The sequence below is a fragment of the Bolinopsis microptera genome, chromosome 9 (assembly GCF_026151205.1).
Source record: "Bolinopsis microptera isolate Bmic1 chromosome 9, MBARI_Bmic_1.0, whole genome shotgun sequence".
Taxonomy (NCBI): domain Eukaryota; kingdom Metazoa; phylum Ctenophora; class Tentaculata; order Lobata; family Bolinopsidae; genus Bolinopsis; species Bolinopsis microptera.
In genome coordinates, this window is record NC_087080.1 from 6,876,421 (window position 1) to 6,899,140 (window position 22,720).

The 22,720-nt window shown below is 38.7% G+C and overlaps 1 protein-coding gene across 2 annotated transcripts in view; it reads left to right on the top strand.

The window, feature by feature from the left end:
• The window catches only part of LOC134821464 (uncharacterized), a 56,393-nt gene that overhangs the window by 13,915 nt on the left and 19,758 nt on the right, over positions 1-22,720 (top strand). The window contains exons 11-28 of one of the 2 annotated variants that reach the window (XM_063832216.1): positions 3,612-3,811; positions 5,461-5,590; positions 5,786-6,111; positions 6,275-6,443; positions 6,738-6,983; positions 7,128-7,259; positions 7,556-7,745; positions 8,073-8,203; positions 8,307-8,416; positions 8,904-9,105; positions 9,355-9,583; positions 9,724-9,908; positions 14,505-14,643; positions 16,344-16,492; positions 16,737-16,798; positions 17,154-17,252; positions 17,744-17,849; positions 19,813-19,931. In XM_063832216.1, coding sequence (XP_063688286.1) covers positions 3,612-3,811; positions 5,461-5,590; positions 5,786-6,111; positions 6,275-6,443; positions 6,738-6,983; positions 7,128-7,259; positions 7,556-7,745; positions 8,073-8,203; positions 8,307-8,416; positions 8,904-9,105; positions 9,355-9,583; positions 9,724-9,908; positions 14,505-14,643; positions 16,344-16,492; positions 16,737-16,798; positions 17,154-17,252; positions 17,744-17,849; positions 19,813-19,931 — 2,924 coding nt within the window. The remainder of the gene's footprint in view (positions 1-3,611; positions 3,812-5,460; positions 5,591-5,785; positions 6,112-6,274; positions 6,444-6,737; positions 6,984-7,127; positions 7,260-7,555; positions 7,746-8,072; positions 8,204-8,306; positions 8,417-8,903; positions 9,106-9,354; positions 9,584-9,723; positions 9,909-14,504; positions 14,644-16,343; positions 16,493-16,736; positions 16,799-17,153; positions 17,253-17,743; positions 17,850-19,812; positions 19,932-22,720) is intronic. The other variant, XM_063832217.1, reaches the window with a different exon arrangement.

Genomic DNA, 22,720 nt, shown 5'->3' on the forward strand with positions numbered 1-22,720 from the left:
CTGAGTAGTTGTAGCACAGTGTATACAGCGCTGAGAGTGTTTATAGGATTATTAGTATTTATAGCACAGTATTAGCGCTCATGGTTTGGATTATAATTTTGCTGTCTACACCATTAATCGAAAGTCCTGATGGTGGGTGTTTAGCTAATCTATTTTACCGACTACGGACACTATGATACATATTCACGCAACATGAACATATTATTACATATTTAATACTATAATGTCGTCCAATGTTGATCTCCCCAAATCATGATCCAATTTTTGCTGCCCAGTGTAAGATTATGACTCTAGGAAGTCAAATCGGCAGCTCTGTAGTTGTAGCGATCTTACCGCTTTCTCTCCTCCTCCTTCTCACCGGGTAAATCAGCGAGTAAATTTCTTTTTTCCGTTCCCGTTTTAATTTTTATTATCTATGTAGTTTTATCTTTTTTTCCTTCTGTTTTAAAATACTATGCCCCGAGAATTACCCAAATGCTGGTAGTCAACAACGTCCCATTTGCTGCTGCTAAAGCGATTTAAATGCGTATGTGATTCACCGTTCTACACAATTTTCCGATGACCTTGAACCTGCCTGAACTTTTCGATTAGTTGAACTACGTGACTTATACTGGTGATAGCTCAGAAGCTCTCACCTCCACCCTTCCACTCCAACGCTCCTCTCACTTGGATCGTGACGTCACACCGGCCTGCCGAGCGGTAAAACAATGTGTTACTCGTCACGTGACATAATATGTATATGTCATGTGACGAGTGTATGCATCTCAATATAGTTCTTGCATAGTTACGTCATCGTGTCTCTTTGGAATGTTGTGACGTCACACGTGCTCAGATCTTCCACTTCAGTGTGTCATGTGTGGGGCTTCCGGGAAGTGGCTGATTCTTTTGGTGGACTTCTCTTTTTGTTCTGGGGGCAGAGCTGTTCCCCTGACTTTAACTCTGTTGGTGGATGTTTCCTTTAAATCGGGCTTCTGTTCCTTCACTCCGGTTATAGATCGGTCTTTAAATTCCGGAGGTTGAACCTTCCATTAATTCCGGAGGTTGATCTGTCCTTCTGGCTTTCACTCCGTTGATGAGTTTTTCTCCGGAAGTTGTACTTGTTCTGTCCCTTTACTTCTTCTTTAGGTTTATGCTCCTTCGCTCTGGTAATAGGTCTGTCCCTTCTCTCCGGTGGTGGGACTGTCCCTCCACTTCGGTGTTAGTATGTCCAATACGTTGGTTGACAATAATATGTCCTTATATTATCTCCGGTGGTTGAAATGTCCCTATCTCCAACAGTAGATCTGTCCCTCCACTCCGGTGGAAGCTCACATGCGTCCTGCCGAACCTCCATCACAGCACCAGTTTTATGTTTTCTTAGCGTGTAATCCAATACTTGCTATATATGTTGGGCTGTGTAATTCTAGGCTTCTAGTATACACACTCGCATATGTTTGCTCCCACTTCCCTTCTGTACTTTTTCCACTTGTTCTCACGTTAAACATTCCCGTCCAATTTTTGCGCCCCTAAAAAGCTAAAAATTGCCCCACGGTTTTAGTTTAAGGGGCATCCTCATGTCATATAATTAGTGATTAATGTAGCGAATTAAGAAGACGGGGGTATCGCTCCGGGTACTGCGCAGTTATAAAATTATACGTACGTGTTGATTGCTCCATGTATAAACTTTGAGTTACTCAGCTTGACAGCTATTGGCTGGAATGTGTCACGTGGCCACTCTCCCCACCTCCCACTGGATACCCTGGCCTCCTGATATTAGATCTGGCTTGAATATATTGCAGTTGTTTCTTTTTACAGTTCGTAAAACAGTCGTGTCCGTTTTTACGAGACTCTGTGTTTTTTACCGGGTGTAGGTAGCTCTAGTAATAGTCTCGATCTCTTCTCGTTTTTCTCTGTGCTTACACAAAACCGTGTTTGTTTAGCTGGATCTAGTACTACGTCACAAACACACACCTGAGGGAGAAAGAACCATGGGCAGACGGCGGTAAAGTTGCGGCATAAAAGGCGCTAAAAGCACAGTAGCAGCTATTCAAGGCGACTAATTCGATTTTGTATTAAACAAGACAAGCTCGTACTACAGCAGAGAGAAAGGGAGCTTAGTTGGGAGATATTGTGTAGTTATCATGTTCTACTGTCTGCTGGTTTCTTGTGTTCTGCTCCTCTCTTCAGTTTCACCACAAATACCAGGTTTGTGCATGATAGGGATGTAATTGTTTTTATTTAGCGTTTTTTCATTTGTCAATATATTGTTTTGCATATAATGCTAAATTAGAATCTCCGTTTCTTTTTGCCGGTTTTCTCATTTTGTCGCATCATTCCCACATATTTCTTGGAAATTGCTAAAAAAAGTTCAGATTTCTCATTTTCTACTGTAATTTTTGTTGGTCCTCTCACGGTAAACCATCTTATCGTATGATAATGATTTGGGCTCTGAAACCAGAAGGTTTCTCTGAGTAGCAGAAAGAAAGAAGTACAGTTTGGATTGTTGGTAACACTCCGCATCCTGGGTGCAGTATTTTGTAGTGATCTACTCTCTGTTAAATTTCTCATCACTATGATAGATAATATAAGATATATGGCTACGTAACTTGGTACAGGGTAATGGCTATATCAGCTCTTAACAATGTAACTGTCATGACCGGAGAGATCCCTACCAGCATTACCATTTCCATTTCCATCGGTGATACTTTTTTCCAGCAATTGAATTTCTAACAACGTGCAACCTCACAAGTGAAAAATTGCATAATTGCATTTTAGGCTGTAACTTCAATCCCAGACACATCCTACCTGCAACTTACAATTACAGTAAATGCCCATTAACCATGACACAGTAACCTGCAATCTCTAGAAATGGTACAATATTTAGGGCCCCCGCTAGTTAGGTAGGGTATCAAATTATACTCCCTCCTCCTCCTCCTCCTCACCTCCTCGTTACGGCTGAATATTACCGGTCGTTCTTCTATAATTTACTAATTAATTGATAATTAACAGTATGGTATCGTGTTGGTATAGTGTTGAAAGTCACTGTAATTGGAATTTGTTTGGATCCAGTAACCAGTATCATTGCAATGATACGGTCTCACGCTTTTTTAGTTGCAGTATTGCAGTTATAATTGTGTGCATTTCATTTGCAGTGGTGAAATGGCTTATAATTTGTGTTGAATAAGTAGGGCTTTACAAAATTAGTTGTCTAAAACTGCTCAGTGATAAAAATTCCAGTTTTCCAGATATAAGTAAAACTTTATTTGCCTACGTGGGGGATACAAGAATTAATTTAGTCGACGCATCCCACTTAAACCTAATATCGTTGTCTCCCACATACTTCGGCAGATACAAAAACGGTTCAGGCTGACGAAAATATAGAATTTTTCAATATTATATATAATATTTAATCTTAGTGACATCATTAACACACGAATCTAAATTATCGTCATAATAAGTTTTCACAAGATTAAAGGTCCGTTTACCAAGGTGAAAATGACGAAGCCGTACATCATTTATACGTCTTCAATAAATATATAAATATGACTAAATTAACGCGAATTTCCATTTGCACCGCAATTATACGAATAATCTCCTAATAAACACAATATGTAATAAATTCCACATTTCAGCGTGCTCGCTGACCCTGAACACAGATTCCCCCGTGCTCGACTCTGGTGAAGAACTATTACTCCGATGCTCTTGCGTCGTGTCCGAAACAGAAAACACCACATTTTACTTCTACAAAGACAGAGTGGGTGAGAGTGACCAGGATATCAGGGAGAGATATGAGGGTGAGGATGATCTCCACAGGATGGAGTTCACTGAATTGGTGAGTTGAGGTTAAACTTTAAACCTCTTTTTTAGTGGAGGTTAAACCTCTTTTTTAGGTATTTAGATTTAGTTCAGGGTTTTTAATTACATTTAATTGCTCCACTAGAATCAACATAAGAAGGAGTCAGGGGTGGGGTGTGTCGGGTAAGAAGTTGTCACTTGTATTGTATACAGGAAGTTAGATCACTGTTTATGTTTTCTCCTACTGCACGGCTCTTAATAATTAATAGTCATTCTAACTTTACACAGGAAGTTCTCTTGTTTATCTTTACTGCACAATGCCATATCCTGAATCGTGTCCAAAAAAACTGTCTTACTATGGCTTTAAATACTATTGTCACGTGACTCTTAGTCTTAGGTCCCAAAAATCTATTTCCGTTTGGAAATTTTGCCGGAAACCGGAATCGAAGATATGCGCACGCTCGTACTTCCTGGTCATAGTAGGACCTATTGCAACGCTATGACAGCGCTTTAGCAATGCTATAGCAATGCTATAGCAACCTATAGCAACACTTCTCTTGACTGAGCTATTCATTATTGGTAACTGCCCCATGTAGCTATGTAGCGAGGCGATGTACATTTCTTGGTCAATGCTTATTAAAACTAACAGCTGAGCGGCAGGATCAAGGAATGTTTTGCCAAACCCTAACCGAATGGAACCAACCATGTTTTTAATTCCCCGTCTTGAACTGAACCATATATGGTCACTTTCCAGACGCGGTGACATGAGTCACGTGTCAATATAAAGCGCACAACGTCCCCACTCTAAGCTACATGTCCTACAAACAAGATACCGCCCACGTGATATCACTACCGCCCACGTGATAACATCACTGTATCTGATATCTCCTACTTCTCTCTCCCTCTGTATGAGAACCTTTTGACCCGGCACCACACTGCAACAGAAGGAAGCCCCACAACCCCTGAACTCCCAGCTACCAAGAACACGATCTAGCAGGTCTTCCTCTCTCTCAGTCGGGTGTCAGCAGACAATGCACTAGCAAAAAGAGAGTATATAACAACATGTAACATAGGCAGAGCGAGAGAGAGGCCGAGAGGGAGAGAGAGACTGAGAGAGAGGGAGAGAGAGGGAGAGAGAGGGAGAGAGAGAGATCGAGGTCAGGTCAGATTCCATCTCATGGTGTGGTGCTGTCATCACGGACCTATCAACAGCTTACAATTACAGCAACCACTATGTTTAATTATTTTTAAAGTCATCCGCTCGCGCTGCAACTTGCTGAGATACGAAGCTAAAGTTTGAGAGCTGTTGTTGGGTGGAGCAGGCTGGGGGTGGTTATCAAGCTCTTTGTGTGGGAAAGGGTTCAACGCAAATCGTTATTTAGTCCACGAATTTTATGGTGGAAATATTGAACTGCCTCCCCACAGTGCAGTGGTACACAATACACATGGGTGGGGGAGTACTTTTAGCACCTTTTAGGGCTCCCCTTTTTAACCGTGCCACATATGGGTTGTGCTGCTGATTGTACATCGGGAGAGGTTTTAGTGCGATTAGTTACCATGCAAAATATGATTGTCCGAATTATATCGCATGTAACGAGTCGTTACTAACGACTGCTGCCTCTTATCCAAATTACCTACATAAAAACATAAATTTTTTACTGTTTTTGACTAGTTCCATTTTTTCAGAAAGCAGGATTGCAGTTCAGGATACCGTTTGCACGTGTAGTGGACTCGGGGATCTACGAGTGTGGTTATCAGATTGAAGGGGAGGAACAGCGAAGCTTTGTGGAGTCTGCTATTGATATCACTGTACAGGGTAAGTCATGTTTTATGTCGTCGTTAGAAACCGTTTTGAATCTTTGGTGATCAAAATGTTTAATAGTCTCATTATCGTCGATATCCTTTTTTTGGTCTAATTTGATGAATGAGATTCTCCTCAAAAAATATTTTGTGGATACTTCTACAAAAGTTTACAAAAATAACAAAATGACTAGTATATAATATTATACAGGTGATACGACAGTGTTCGAGAATTCACCCTTCGGCTACGACAAGTACGACATCAGCATGGGCTTATGGCAGCCGATTATAATCAACCACAACGATGCCAAAGTGACAGCCACCCAAGGTTTTGATCATTTGGTTGTCCCCGTGGTGGTGGCAAGCGTGCCCCAGTTTCTTGATGACTCAGTGTTAAGTGTGCAAGTTAGCTGTCCCACTCAGCAGCCCTTGTACAGTGAATGGTTTGTCCTGTACTGCATTGATTTGGGTTTGGGAACTGAAAATAACGAGGGTAGAGTCAGAGATGGTAGTTCGGACTATAATCTTCAAAGTCTGGTAAGCATGTATATTGTATAATGTATAATGTATAATGTATAATGTATAATGTATAATGTATATTATTTTATAAGCTTTTTAACCGTGCATTTTTTTTGCTGAATTTGGGATTAGGAATTCGGGTCAAAGAAGCGGTTTGTTGTAAAGATTTTAACTGTTTCAGAGATTTACCTTTTTCCATGATCATGATTCCCCCGGGATTCCCCCCGCCATTCTGGACTACTTGGAACCGCAGTACAACTACACCTACACACTTAACTATACGATGGCTGAAGGCGCAACTCTCCCGTCCTACTACCCAACTCAGTTGCCATTAACCATGCATTTCCCGAGTAAGTAGTGTTGAAATCATTATACCTTAACAGGAGGATAATATAAAGTTTAAAATAAAAGGTAATAAAATAAAAGCAGCATTTTTTTACCCCACCCATATTATAATACAATGCAATAATACCTTGGCTGTTGAGTGCTAAGGGCGATAATTCCCGACGCTTTAGCGGAGGGCGAGCCCGAGCACGAAACTAAGCCAATTTATTATTTGTTATAATTTTTAATTTAATTTAAAGAAATTAGATCTTACCCTAATTTTAAATGTATTTGAATGTTATTTAGTTTCCCTAACCCAGGTTACGAAGACGCTGTTGTTGCCCCTTCAGCAAAGTACACGGTGCTCTCCATGGCCTATAACGACTATCAGTACCTACGTAACGATCCCTGGATTGATCGCTACCTCAAATGTGTAGTTTGTCAGACAACTGGAGAATTTAAGACGAAATGCCCGTTTGGGGTCCACAAAGACAATATCGAGCCCATCTGGAGCTTTGGAAACGGAACTGAAGTCGAACTGCCGACTGATTTTTTGGAGATTTTCGGTATGTTAAAAAATCAGCTCTCTTTCAATAACTTTTTTTTAAATTGGTTCAACAAAGAACACTACCTCAATTAACTATGGGAGTTCCATAAAAACCGCTTTTAATTGCTAACCACCAGACAAATTATAACTCACTGTATTCTAGGTCTTCACGAGTTAAAAATAAAGAAGGTGGACATGTCGCTGGGACAGCAGTTCATCTGCACCTTCGAGTATACAGATCAAATAACTCAGACACCCACAAAACGATCCGCCTCACAAGACGTTATCGTCGAAGGTATCATTCCCTTTAATTTCCTCTCTTTATGAGGAGGAAGATGTTTGACTCAGTTGATATAATAATATGTATAATGATATAATATTATGTATTATATTATGTATAATGATAGTGGAAAACTAAACAATATTTGAGCGTTAAGACCTTTCTAGATTGATTTAATATTATTGAAAAGTGATTTAGTAATATGGTTGTATGTTTGCTAATATTCGTATTAAGAACGAAGGTGCCATGTTGGCTTGTATTTGATTACTTAAGTTTTGATAATATAAATATTAAACTAATATTTACCTCAGCAAGGGAACCTCTGGTGCTAGCTTCAGAACACAATGAGCTGCCTTTGAGACAGACAGTTTATGAAGATTTCAAACTTGAAGTTTATCTCGATATTACCATGAGACAGAGTTTGTTTGAGGAAATAATTGAAGTGAAATGGGGTACAGTAAACGGGGAAGAAACAGAATGGCTCCCTAGCAATGATACCAGGTAGGGTTTCATGAAGTGTTCCACCGTTTAGGTTTATCATTTTATTGCTGAGAAGATTTAAGTATATTATCCTGAATTTAAAACTCATTAAAGCATTAATTAAACATCGTTAAAGTTATCATAGGTTTCCTAACTCACTGGAGCCTGACTTAAGGTTTCCAGGGAATTAGAGGTAATTTTGGTAAATTTGAGGTTAAGTTTTAATTTTGGTAAATTTGAGGTCAAGTTTTGGGAAATTAGAGGTCATGATATACCGGCCTCCCCAGTTTCAGGATTTCTTATAATGAGTCGATTGAATTATATAAGCCCTAATCTTCTTTTCATCAGGCAAAATAACAACTGGGAAACAAAGCGATTGTCGTACGAGATAAAGAACTTTACTGAAAATACTACCTACGTTTGTCATGTATCATATCTAGATCGCCAGATGGCTATCAAGATTCCTGTTCAAACGATCGGTAAGTTCTATTCTCATTTTAAATGTATATGAAATCAATATCTTTGAAACGTAATCAAGCCGAAAATTTAAATGTTTGTGCGACCTAATCCCCACTTTTTCAGTTAAACCCCCGCCAGTCTCAGAAATTACAGAAAACATTACGAACGAATCCTTGACATTCAGCTGGGAACCAGCTGTAAATGATGACAACAACTACTTTATTCACTACCAGGTAATGCTCCTCTTGGTAATCTGGAATAAAATTCACATCAATTCTTATTGCCACTAACCCTCATTAATCCCATTAATTGGTCACCAACACTTCACTTTGTTACAACTGACAACTCCAACCATGAGCTGTAGCTGAAGGCATCAACTATTAGTGTACATAATAGTGTCGTACATTGCAGTACTGTTGTAATATTGTATCTCTCTTTCTACGCTAACTGGGTAGAGTGGTGTAATTACAAAGGTGTGGTTGAGTGCATACCACCGGGAAATCCATTTCCAATCATGCTCTTCATTACAGTAAAATATACATTCGTTTAATGGCCAGGCTTGGCTTGTTGTAGGAGGAGTTAGCTATATCAGTGGTAGTTTTATGAAGGCATATGTTTAAGCGAATATTATTAGATCAAATAATCGCTCGAAAGATTTCGATTCACAAAAAATACTGATCGCGAAATTTCAAGAAACTCACCGTTATTTCCAAACACCAGGTGACAGTAACAAGCGAATCAGCAGCAAGCTACATCACGGAGGAGCCAATCACAATTAAGAGCGATGACACACGTGACCCAAGTGTAACAGTGGGAGCAGAGTTTGTGAAACCTTTCTCAGCATACAGTGTTATGGTTGTGGCTGTGTATGAAGCGGGAACCAGTCTACAGCAGACGCACTCTTATAGAACTGAGGAAACTGGTTAGTTTCTGGATTTCTACCTTGTATGGGTGGTTTCATATTATTTTGCTTTCAGATATCGGTATTGTGATATTTCACCTCTTATATGGTAAGGTCAATCTCATTTAGTTTGTGATCGAGATGTTGCAATTAGACGATTCACAGTACAACATTACTCATGAACGGCACTCTTGTAGAGCTATAGCTATAGATCTGTTTCCTTTGATCTCACATTTAACATCTAGTTCTATTTAAAATTCTCTATTCCAGTACCTGACGCACCCATCCTCGACAACACTCTGATGATAAATCAGCACCCCGACTCTGATATGTATTATACTGAACTTAAAATAGATGCCCCGAGAGAGGGTATAAAAGGAATAATTATTGAGTACAAACTGGTGTTTTTGAGTAAGAAGGCCGGGAATAATATGTCGAAGAGGAGACGGAGGGAGGCTTCTGAAGAAGAGGAGATAATTAATACCATTCTGTTGAACATGTTAGTTCAAATTCGTTAACATAGCTGAATGTTATCCTTTTATTCGTTTTTTAAGCTAAATTCCATGACGTATCAATGTGATTAATTTGTTGACAATTAGATTTTCAAAAACATTGTTTTTTAAATGTCTTCTTTCTTAGCGAAAACAAGGAGCTGAAAGACAATTTCAAAGAAGATGGCAGTTTTGATGGCATCGTTAACCTCACAGTTGTAGATAAAGCTGCAAAAATCAACGCAGTAAGAATATCAGCAAGAACCAGTGCTGGTTGGGGACCTCCCAGTGAACCACCAGTGACCAACTCGGTCTACTATAAAAATCAGAGCAGTAAGTTTATTACATTATCGAGTTAGATCTTTCTTAGCCTGTTTTTAAAAAGGATTTTATTTTTTAATTTGTCGAAAATAGAATAATATGATAATGATAAATATAATTTAAGATCAAAAATTGGATTAGCATGGCCTTCGAAGGGATTAATAAGGGTTGCCATGAAATAAGTCTCTCCTGCGGAGAAGTGGGATTGTGCTCTTCAACGCTCTTATTGTAGCATGGTAAAAAGACAGAGTGAAAGTTGTGACCTTTGAGAATTTCCTAAAAGTTCTAGTATCTTCTGGACAGAATTACTGCGGCGTTATTAATAAAGAAAAAATGATATGTTTCATCATTGGAACGTCTTCATCAGAAATTCAAATTATTTGTCGCATACAAATTATCTGTCATATTATACTAAGTAGTGTTGAAAGTATTAAATATATTGTCAGTGACATTTATTATTAAATATCATATTGTTAATAATATGTTATAATAGTTAACCGTGGCATTCATCTGTGCAAGTCTCTATAAATAAGAGTTCTCATTTGTCACGCTGCATTCGTGTTCTGTAGAACGTTGAAGTGATAGATTTAGGTGTAACTTGGCCTTGAGTCAGCTAGGCGGGATCTACTACACAATCTTGGTTATCAATCACCTGTACGTGTTGCTAAGGGATAGAGAATGTGTTCGGTATGTTACAGTGCCAAAAGTGTGGAAATCACGGTAATTAATTCAATTGATAACTGCATGAACGTAGATCAAAAATCAAAATACACAAAAATCTTTTTATAACAATGATGATTGTAAATGTCCTATACCGTATACCCAATATACCGTGGTCTGTGTACCGTGTACCGTGTACCGTGTACCGTGTACCGTGTACCGTGTACCGTGTACCGTGTACCCCTATACCGTGTACCGTGTACCCCTATACCGATTAATTTTTACTGATTTTATATTCTTCAGAAACCGAACCCACCGGTTGTCACTGTATGTTATGGTCTTATCAGGCTTTAACATATTATGCGAGAAGTAGAATATGCGATCCTACCCAATATCACGTGACAATACGATGGTTATCTTAATTGGATAAATAGGTAATTATATTAAGATAAGAAGTTACGGTTTCTTAAGGCTTCTCTTCTCAAAGAGGGCTTGTGAAGGGGCTGAAGCTAGAAATACTGACGAAATGGTGACATGAGCATGAAGATGCGTCTACATCATTGTAGGTTCATAGTATTGGGTTCATATAACTTTGAGAAGTTGGTTTTTAAACGATTTTTGATTATGTGTGGTTTGGGCCGTCAATTAAATTTAGAAAGGGTTGATAAAACACGTGTATTATGCACAATTATTGTTGACGTAGAGTAAGTTCATTATTATATTATAATATGTACGTTGCAATACCATACCTTTATCTTTTGACCTTAACAGAATGTCTTAATATTAGCCTCCGAATTTAAGGCGATAAAAAATTACGTAAAATATGAAAATACATAGAAGGTTATATTTATATATATACGAGTTTTGGGAAGGTTTCCTCTGTTAAACGGAATGGTAGATTCGCATTTAAACGAAGAAACCATCAAAACACGCATGATTGAACTATTAAGTAAGTTATTTAACGATTATCTTCCGTATCATGATCTGATCTATGTTATCATAATATCATATCTCAGTTCCGTATCATGTCGTACACATGTTGTCACACTACACTGAGGCTTTACGTACGAGATATAAAGATATAACTGTATACAATATGATGTATAGCAATTGTACAGCTTGTATATTTTACACTGTGTGTATTGTTTAGTAATTGTACAGAATGTATAGTTTACACTGTGTGTAATCAGTAATGACGTATACTAATTGTACAGAATGTATAGTTCACATTGTGTGTAATGTATACTAATTGTACATATTGTACAGTTCACACTGTGTGTAATGTATACTAATTGCACAGATTGTATAGTTCATTTTACAGGTGGCGCACACTAAATCCTCTAGGCTCCCTGAACACAGGAGGTCACAATATCCCCCTATTAAGAGTACTGAGCTCTATTCTTCCATTAAACTATAGTACCGGTCAAAATACAAAACGTCAACTTCACCAGTCTAACTCCAATCAGAAGCACCACAATATTTATCCGATCTCTAAGCGTTAAATCAAGGTTTTCTACATGACCCGACTGTTTTCACCCCCCCCCCCCCCCCCTATACACTGTACAATGTACAATGTACATGTATCCCGACTAATTTTAGGATTGAAGATTTGGACAGACGTCTAAATGTCTTGGGAGTGAAAACTGATACAGTGATGCGCGGGTAATGTTCAGTGTTAGGGTTACAAGACTGATGAGGTGAGCATGTATTAGGGTGTGTCCGGTAACCGGGCCCATCCTGCATGTCCTGAAATACATTATACAACTCTAGTGTTGGAGATCTGGGTGATCACTGCATCAGTTATTGTGAGTGATGTAATACGTTTATTATGGGTATTGGATTGGGTACATTGAACAACTTGAAATGCAATTAGTAAACATAGTGATTTAACGGACGCTTTGAACAGCTGTGGTCTGGATAAGGGTTGGTTTTGAAGACAATCTCGTCATTTATAGGTTTATTAAGGCACAATGCTAATCTGGTAGGTTAAGACCGATAAATCATAATGTGTCCAATATTAATTATTCTCCTCTGAAAAAATCATCGTAGGACCATAACTCGTAACTTGGAAAACACATCTGAAGAATCGTTACCACTGCAAATCCGGCGTGTCCAAGCATGATTACAGGCTGCAAACTTACTTGGCATCATCGGAACTTTATTGGTTCTAGTTAAAAGCTTGTTAAAACCTCTATCTAGACACAAAGCTTTTGCCTTTGTAATTTGTTAGGCAAAGATAAAAGACTGCACAATAGAGCCGAAGAACAAAACAAATAAAGCTACAAACAAAACTTACCGATAATTTACATCTACAGACAAATTTTACGTGCAACTTAACCGAAACTATAGCATTACACTTATAACAAGGACTGCTACTATTAATTTCAGCAGAATCTTTGAACAGCGAAATATAGCTTATCCTTAACCCCAAATCTACAATTGCCGATATTAAATAGATTTCTCCGAACAGTCGGGCAAGCCTTAGATCCCTCCTCAAAACAATATAGTTAATAACAATATCGTAAAGTAATGGTCGGATTATGATCTAACGTAACCACAGCGTGTTTCTTGGAATCTAGGAATTCCTAGGTTTAACTTGAAAGTATGCAGCTCAATTGGTTTGGTTTTAATCAGAATATAGCTTAATAACCCTTATTATAATCTAATTGATACACTAGTAATGTACTGATTGATACACTAGGGCTGCCTTGAGTTCCCCGTGCACCCATTTCATTGATAAATAAAAATGCATTTTCAGATCCTTACAGTTTCAAAATATTCTTTTACCTTGAATATAATGCACAGTTCACACGATCCCAGAATTAGATATTCAAAATTAGATTCATTGTTAGAATCTCAAAGTTAGATTTCATTAATCCTGGCAAGAGTCCCAAGTACAAACCAAACAGGGTCACGTGCCCCAGACTGAAGACAGGTCACAGGATGAGACGACACAATTAAATGTAACCGTTAATTGTCTGAAATTAGTGTAAGGTTTCATCGGAATGAGCGCAAGTTCAGGCTTCAAGCTTCACGTTAGATACTATTGTGGTAATATCTTGTTATTGGAGGGGACATTGCGTAATTTATACAACCAGATTTGTTCTAGAACATTCCAAATACTCAAAAGCTCAAACAAACTCACGGTAATTTTATCCCATTTAATATCATCATGTAGTTATAAAATTGAAACGTCAACGTACCTCACCACAGCAGTTTTATCATGATAAAGATCTGAACTAAAAATGAGCTGAGTTTCAACTTGTAACCCACCATAATATAATAGTAGAGATGATCCATTTGGGTACTTAGCTAGCACTTTAATTCGAGTTCTTATTCTTCATTACGGCTCCTGAAGATAACGTCTGAACTATGAGTAAAGAGTTAGTGAGAAGAAATAGCTACGCGCGGCTTCTTTTGTTAATAAAGAGGCCTAATTTGGTAGAATTAAAATTCAGGGAAGTGTAGAATACCAAACTCTGATGAATTATGGAATGTGATATTATTTATGTGCCGTGATCGCCGGATCGACCGCAAAATATTATTGATTTTTATCTGAATTAAAGACAACGAGAAGTCAGGAGATCTATACATCTGGCAAAACACCCTCGATTGCTGGACACTGGACAGCTATGAACGAAAATTTTATTCAATAGCTCCTCCAGAAAATACATTGCGTTTAGGATAAAACTGGCATCATAATTCCTAAATCATGAGCAAGATTCATCGTTGTGTCGCCTTCATGACGATAAATTTCAAATATTATTCCGGCCAAACATTAGCTATTCCTTCCATAATCTCCCTAATTTATCCTCCAAATTTTCAATTTAGTCTTACTAATTTGACGCTGAATCCTTGACCGTAGTCACAATAACCATCCCGAGCATCTATTTCCGACTAATTATATTCCTTTAATTTTCCAATTAACTAATTACACCATAATTTCAGATAAGTGGGTCTACATCGTGGTAGTGTTGGTCATCATGTTTGCGATTGGTCTTGGTATCGCGCTCTTCTGTTACATCAAACGGCACAACCAGGTCAAGAAAATAATAAAAACGCAGTACAACCCGCTTTATCCCCTCATGTAAGTCTTGTTTAACATTTTGTTTAAATTTCTCGGTTCTTCAGAACCTGCAATATTCGGACGTTTATTCCGTTTAACTGTACATTATCAGTCGACGGAGATGTCCTTTACGGGATTGGTATCTGGAGCCTGCAACTCGACAAAAAAAAGGTCGCCTGTCTAGAAAAGCTCCAGAAATTTAGTCGCTACATTTCATTCCCGAACTATTATCCTCACGTTGAAAGTCTAGACTATACTTGACACGTACCTCTAAACATGGTCCACTGTATCACCCCCCTCTCCCTCTCTCTCTCCCTCTCTCTCTCTCTCTCCCCCTCTCTCTCTCCGTACCCCATTACATCTGGCCAAGCTTTGTGATTAAATACTCATTATAGTGGCTCGATATTCTATATCGTATCAATAGTTCACTTATCCTGGTGTTTATTTGCGGGCATCTTATTGGCTTGTTGGGAGTCACGTGGTTTGAAGCTCGTCTCTGATTGGTCGGTAAACTGTCGGAGAATTTACTGATTGGTTGTCCGTGTCCGCCAGTCTTTATGCATTTGATTGCGGTTAATGTTACTGGATGATTAAACGTAGGCTGATGTTTTTAACACAGATTGAGTTGGCATGATAGTTTATAATGGTAGTTACACGCACTCCATGACCATACAGTAAACGTCTTGTAGCCTTGACTTAATCGTGTAATCCGGAAAACTTCTTAAAGTACAATGTTAAAGTGCAGACGTCCGTAAGGATTTGAAAAGCCACTGCTGCAATAATATTATCTTCTTCCAATCATAAATAAAAATATGTAGAGACATTCCTGATTCCTTAAATCTTTTCCATCCTGTAGTACAGAGAGGAGAAGTACGTCTCCATATCTATACCTTTACAGCATTATATACTTTAGTCCTAGTTTAGTAATGGAAGAGGCGAACGTGGGTTTTGAGGTGTTCCACAAAGCTTCTGATGAGAAAGAATCCGATGCTCCGTCCCTTAAATCCCTGAAAACTATTTGATCGCTTCCCCCTCATAACCTCTCATAACGTATGACGAGACTATATAAATGCTAACACAGAAGTACAGAGAGATAAAACACAATCAGTTTACGTCACTTGACACTTCCATAAAACAGTGATCGTCTGTGAGGAATATCTTAGACACTCAAGAGCGCTATCTTTGATATCTGATACGATTTAATCCACAGAGAGAACAATTACCACTCAAAATGTTTCCTTGTGTTCGAGAAAGTGCCCGGTTTCCCCTCTCAGCACGCGTTGTCGGGTGAATCTCTATCAGTTCGTGTCTCTATCACTTCCCCTCTTCTTCCTACTTGTACGGGAAACCCTGTCACACATTTTCTTGATTCATTACTACGCGGACACGCTAGCAGGCCAGCTTTAAAGGGAATCACCCACAGTCCACACTAATATTATAGGTACCCTGTATTGTGTTGGCCTTTCATACACTGGCCATCTTATCCCTCCTTCTCTTTTTCTGACTTCCGCTTCCGGGCCCTCCTCCTTTTTCCTGACACTATCATGTTACCCGTGCATTTTTCTTTGCCCCTGGCCCTCAGGCTTAACTAACTTGCCGGGTAACTCCTGAGAGTATTCTCAAGCTGAACCAATCTCTAACCAGTACTTAAATAGCCTCTGATGAGTCTAACTGGTCTTAAAGCCAGTTTCTAGCCAGTTGCTAACCTTTTGTAACTTCAGGAGAAGTGTAGTTCCGGACCAGTGGGAGATAAACCCAGACGATATGAAACTGAGCACCCTGCTGGGTGAGGGGGCCTTTGGTCGGGTCATGAAGGGGGCCATGCTCAAAGATGGCAAGTCGACCATGGTGGCTGTTAAAATGCTCAAAGGTGAGAGCTCTTTTATTGAGCTGACGCGGCTAGTGTGTGGAAGTTTACTGTTCTGCATTTTTGTTGAAGTCGTAGCAATGTGTAACACAGTGATTTCATATCTTTGCGGATTTTAGATCATTGATGAGCCAGCTTTTCTCTGTTATATACTGGTATCCCGGCGAAGTTGATGGTTGGCTTGTAGCCAAGTTGGCTTTCCGACAACGAGCGGCACGTTTACAAGCAATAAAATGATTTGTTTCAGAAGAGTCGAATAGCGAGCAGGAGGCTGAGGCACTTTGGAAGGAGATTGCATTAATGAAGAAGGTAAATAATAAGTACATCCTGGTGTGTGGAACTATAAAACCAGTTTTTAAAGTTAGATTCAATCAGTGTCAAGCTTACTAATTATTGTGTGTGTGTCGGGAGCGTGAGAGAACGTTCTCAAACTTTACGCGGGCTCCTGATACACAAATACACCTAACGATTCTAAACAATTCGTTTGTTTTTTTTTCTCACAATATAAGGCTTCTCAGCTTCTCAAGTAAATGAAAATGTTTACTTTTTACTCTTATTTAACTAAAATACTGCGTAAAACCCTGTCAATTCCCGATTTCTCTTATTTTCAATCGTTAACAAACTTTTGTAACAAACTTCCTGGTTTGACCCTTTGCAATTTCAGGTCGGGTCACACCCCTACATAGTAAACATAATCGGGTGTGTCACCGTGAAGCCTCCTGTCTGTTTACTGGTAGAATATGTCCCCAACGGGGATCTACAGGTACCCTCCACAAGACATAGCTTTAGATTTTACTAATGTTACTTTAACGTGCTCATCTCCTTAATAACATACAGATAGTACTTTGTTCTCTTTATTATATCGGGGGCAGTTGCCTGGTTTCTGCTTCATGTATGTGAGACAGTTGAAGTGTTCACGCGCTGTTCTGCGGGAGGTATTTCAAGGTCTATTCATGTAGGGTATCTTTGTTCCGGACTGAAACGTTTGTTTCTCCAAAGTCCAAGTCTAGACAAACTCAGTCTTCAGTTGGTGAATTTTGATATCCCCTGAATGACGAATATGGCCATGTCTGTAATGATTTCATTGCTAGTTAAAAATTGAAATTTGATTTCTTTTATAATTTAGAGGGGCTTGATAACGAATTTTTGTCACTGCCAGCTCTCATTTACGACAATCCTTCCGAAGAAAAGCACAAAACCTCACAGTGTACTTAAGTTAGCGTTTCGATTTCTAACTAATTCTTATCATTTCAGACATACTTGCGATCATTACGAACGAAGTTCGAGAAAAATCACTCTCGAAACATCAGAAAAATCTCTTCTAATATCGCCAACTCGGCCAGTAAAAGTAAACAGAATGGTACATGTTCTTTCTTCTCCTTCGTGTTTTTATGCAAAAATATTTCCTGTAGTCACGGTCAACCCAGATATTTAAGGAGGGGGTTTCAGCATTACTTTAGTCGCAGTATAATCTTATAACGAGATAAGTTGCTAATATGATATGCAGCTGATATGATATGCAGCTGATATACGTAGCAAAGCGTGGAATTCCGGAAACCAAGTTAAGGGTGGAGTTTCTAGAGAAACATTGTTTTTGTAGTTCGGCCAATATTAAATATAATATTGGAAAAATAACTTTATTCTCGATGAATGGAAAGGAGGGTTGGTTAATGTTGGAGAAGGGGTATATAATTTTGGGTTGTCTGCGACTACAGGTACCACCATAACAGTGGCTAAGTATTCTTAAATGCTTGATTGTTGAATGAAATTGAATTGTTTGTTGAAAATGATGGTTACATCGAAGAAAAAATGAAATGGATGCAGTACAACATTCCATTGCCCAAAAATGTTCGAAAATTCTCTCACATAAGTTCAAGTCCTTGGACAAAAAATGAACAATTAGAACTGTTTTATACAAGTTGATGAGGAAGTGAGAACTATCTGAACTATTCTGAAAATGCAGTATTCTCATGCATGCGTGTTGAAATTTCGTACAAAATTGTCGTTAAAGACGTGCATTCCTGTACTCCGTTAGAGTCGTTAGCTATGTTATGCAGTACATAACAATATAACGCATGATATTTACTGCATAAAATTCCATTTATAACTACACAACTATTATTATTATTATGGTTTTGGTCATATAAGTGGTGGGTGTTGTAGACAGTACAGCATGTGGTGTACCGTCAATTGTTGACACGTTTTCCATACCCTTTCATTGTTATTCACAACACATAAAACAAAATACCTTGCTCTTCTGAATATACCCACATAATTTAACTGATATTGGTCCAAGTGGTGCTATTATACCCATTTACTACTCCCTTGAAACCTCAAAAAGAGTACGGAGAACTTATTCCAGCCTCTACGGCTGTAAATATGTGTTTATTTTAGAGTATTGTTCCAGCTTGTTTGTATGTATTTATAATTTGTCTGTTTGTTTGAATCTAAACTAAAGTGTTTGTTTGTTTGTCTGTTTGTTTGTAACTAAAGTGTCTGTTCCCATACATTTTAATTATCACTTGTACATTTTAATTATCGCCTTTAATTTTCTCATATCATCACATGCAGCACTTCCATCAGCGGAACTATAAACTCATTCAGCGCTTGTTTTCCTTTTAAACCCCCGGCCTTCCCCTCCACCAATCACACGTCTCCCCTCTCCTCCCCGACCAATCACGGCACCGTATTTAGCCCACGTGACAGCTGTACGGAGCTGATGACAGGACGAAGGTTTATTAGAAGAAATGAGAGTGCAGGTTCGGGAGAGATCTCCTCTCTTTTACCACAGTGTATCAGCGTGTTAGTTACTTACTTACACACACACACACACACACACACACACACACACACACACACACACACACACACACACACACACACACACACACACACACACACACACACACACACACACACACACACACACACACACACACACACACACACACACACACACTGTCCTGAGTGTCCCGTGTTATATTCCCCTAAATAATACTCTGAAAATCTGGTGTCATGACACACCGCACGTGCCGTGTAGGCCGTATTACATCAAACTTATTAATAAAAGCTTCTTTAACTATCACCAAGAAGTTAAACATTATAATCGGCTGCATTATATAATTATATGTAGTTTCTCGTGCTTAATTTCCCCAAAACTCGAGTTGCCATATGTTAAACTTATCGGTGGACTATGCAGCCTAAACAGAAAATTGTTGAAATGGACCAGAAACAGATGTGTCCCTGTGTTAAACTTCAAACTAGAAATAGGCATTTTAAGTTTCAGAGATTGAACCCAAAAACAAAATTTCCTTGTGTTTCAGGTGGCTCATCAAACAGGGACACAGACCCGTTAGAAGACCTCCCAACATTTGCTCCAGCTGGTAGTCCGAACGAGTATGTAAACCTTAAGAGCCCTGATCCAGCCTACATTAACCTTCAGGTAACTGAGCTGTGGTTGTTTGTTAGTTTGTCACAGTGTCGTCAAATGAAGTTCGTGTCTTAGATCGCAGAGCGTCCTGATTTGCTGATATTTAAAACGAGAAATGGGCGTTATTTTCGGCGATCTTAAACCCAATACTCATGATCTGAGCACTCTTAAGTCAGAATACCGTTAGTCCGTGACCAGGTATAGTATGTGACCAGGCTGAAAGCATTTGTCATTTCTCAGCAAGTATTTACTCACGTCCGAAAGTCGATGTTTCAACATATCTCGACAAATTTTTCATCAGCTTTACCAGGCTCACGTCAGTAACTATGTTCTGTGATATACCGATATAGACCGATATAGACCGACAAGACGTGCCTCCACAAACCACATGTCACTTCGTAGACACCTGACAAATAGTACACGATTAGTGTCGTGAAGCAGTAAGCTCGTCTACACTCCTCTTCTGATAACATCTCTTCAACACAAAACACAGTCACACTCCTCTCAACTCTAGACAACAATGCAGTTTAAATAAAACCACATTTCTTACTAATTGGGGCTCCTAATAGGGCTCCAAGCTGGCCCTTAGGCGTTACTTTCTAAACCGTTTAATAAGACGTGTACACGACCACCTCAATTAGGTCAATTACCGATCAATTACCAGCTGATTAGCGTGTACGTTTGTTACATTTACTCGTGGGTTCTCGTTACAATTTACTGTACACAACAGGTTTCTCTAATTGTCAGACTCCCTTTTTTCATGGTCTGCTGATTGTAAATAATTCAGATCGGGACGACTGCCAATTTGGAGGGCCGGGCCCCATTTTTACTGCACTTCGTCGCGTATCTCTGAATTAAAAGTCACATTAGTTGGGCTAGATTGGAATGTTCACCCCATTGCACTGTGTAAAAGAATCCTGGGGGTTTCAATTAATCAATACTTTAAGGGGGCCGGGGGGGGTCTTCATCAAAATTCTCTCGAAATTGATTTTATAGTTGTTTCTGATAGAGGGGAGTGATATATATCAGCTGCTTTTGGTCCCATGGAAAAATATTGTTCCTAGCCGAAATTATCGCTGGTCAAAGGTCAGCGCTCATGTGTAATTGTATTGCGCGAGCGATTTTCAATCGCGCGTCCTGAAAATCGAGTCTAAAAATCTATCTTCTCCTACATTTTTTGAGCAATCACCCTGAAACTTTCAGGATATGTTCTAGGGATCATTTAGAAGAGAAGTATCGAGCCGATTTTTGAGATAGGCCTCAGAAAATTTTTAAATCGATTTTGAAAATCTTGGCCCTGGAAAAATCGTCAAAAAATGAGGTCCAAGATTTTCAAAATCGAATTAAAAATTTTCTGAGGCCTATCTCAAAAATCGGCTCGATACTTCTCTTCTAAATGATCCCTAGAACATATCCTGAAAGTTTCAGGGTGATTGCTTAAAAAATGTAGGAGAAGATAGATTTTTAGACTCGATTTTCAGGACGCGCGATTGAAAATCGCTCTCGCAATACAATTACACATGAGCGCTGACCTTTGACCAGCGATAATTTCGGCTAGGAACAATATTTTTCCATGGGACCAAAAGCAGCTGATAGATATCACTCCCCTCTATCAGAAACAACTATAAAATCAATTTCGAGATAATTTTGATGAAGACCCCCCCCCGGCCCCCTTAATCTATCTTTAGACTTATATTATCCTGAAGTCTCCACAGAGTTTGATTGAGTTCTGATTGACTTCATATCGGAGCAGTGTACAGTATTAGCAGCATAATACAGCCTCTTGCTTGTCAGAGACACACCCTGCCATGCATATTAATCAAACTTTAGTACATTTCGTGATTTAGGTCTGCAAATTTGATGAGAAACTTTAATATTACTATATTATATCGTATCTTATACAGTCATTATAATTGATAGCCTCTCCACGTTGTACTAGACGATAGATCGGAATCGCTTTTAGAATGGGAAAAGCATTAACTTAACAATAATTATTACTTAAGTGGGAACTCGTGAGTGGTCATTTTTGGTGAGAAATATTTCATCCTCCCGCAATAAAGTATATAAGATATAGGTGGCTTTCACGTATTGCTTCATCCAGTGTACAGTGTAGTGTAACATTTATTTCAAAGAGTTGTCAGCTAATCTACAACTTAATGGACATTTTATGTTCCCAGGTCTTATTTGGGAAAATCCGGTAATAATACGAGGGCATTTCTTGGTGGGTGGTAGATTAAATCGCAGGTAATCTGTTGGTATTTTTCCAAATATCAGTTATGATGCCAGTAAATTCCGGCTGATTGGTGAGGTGACAATTTTACGGAAGTAGTTAATAGAATAATAGAATGTTGTGGATGAAAATAATTAAAATGGGTAGTCTACTGGAGACTACAGTGATTAAAACACAGTTCCGATGAGTGTTTACTACTTTACTATACAGTGCACAGTTTCACTGTATGTTTAATGTACAGTTTCACTGTATGTTTAATGTACAGTGCACAGTTTCACTGTATGTTTAATGTACAGTTTCACTGTATGTTTAATGTACAGTGCACAGTTTCACTGTATGTTTAATGTACAGTTTCACTGTATGTTTAATGTACAGTGCACAGTTTCACTGTATGTTTAATGTACAGTCCACAGTTTCACTGTATGTTTAATGTACAGTTTCACTGTATGTTTAATGTACAGTGCACAGTTTCACTGTATGTTTAATGTACAGTCCACAGTTTCACTGTATGTTTAATGTACAGTTTCACTGTATTTATAATGTACAGTTTCACTGTATTTATAATGTACAG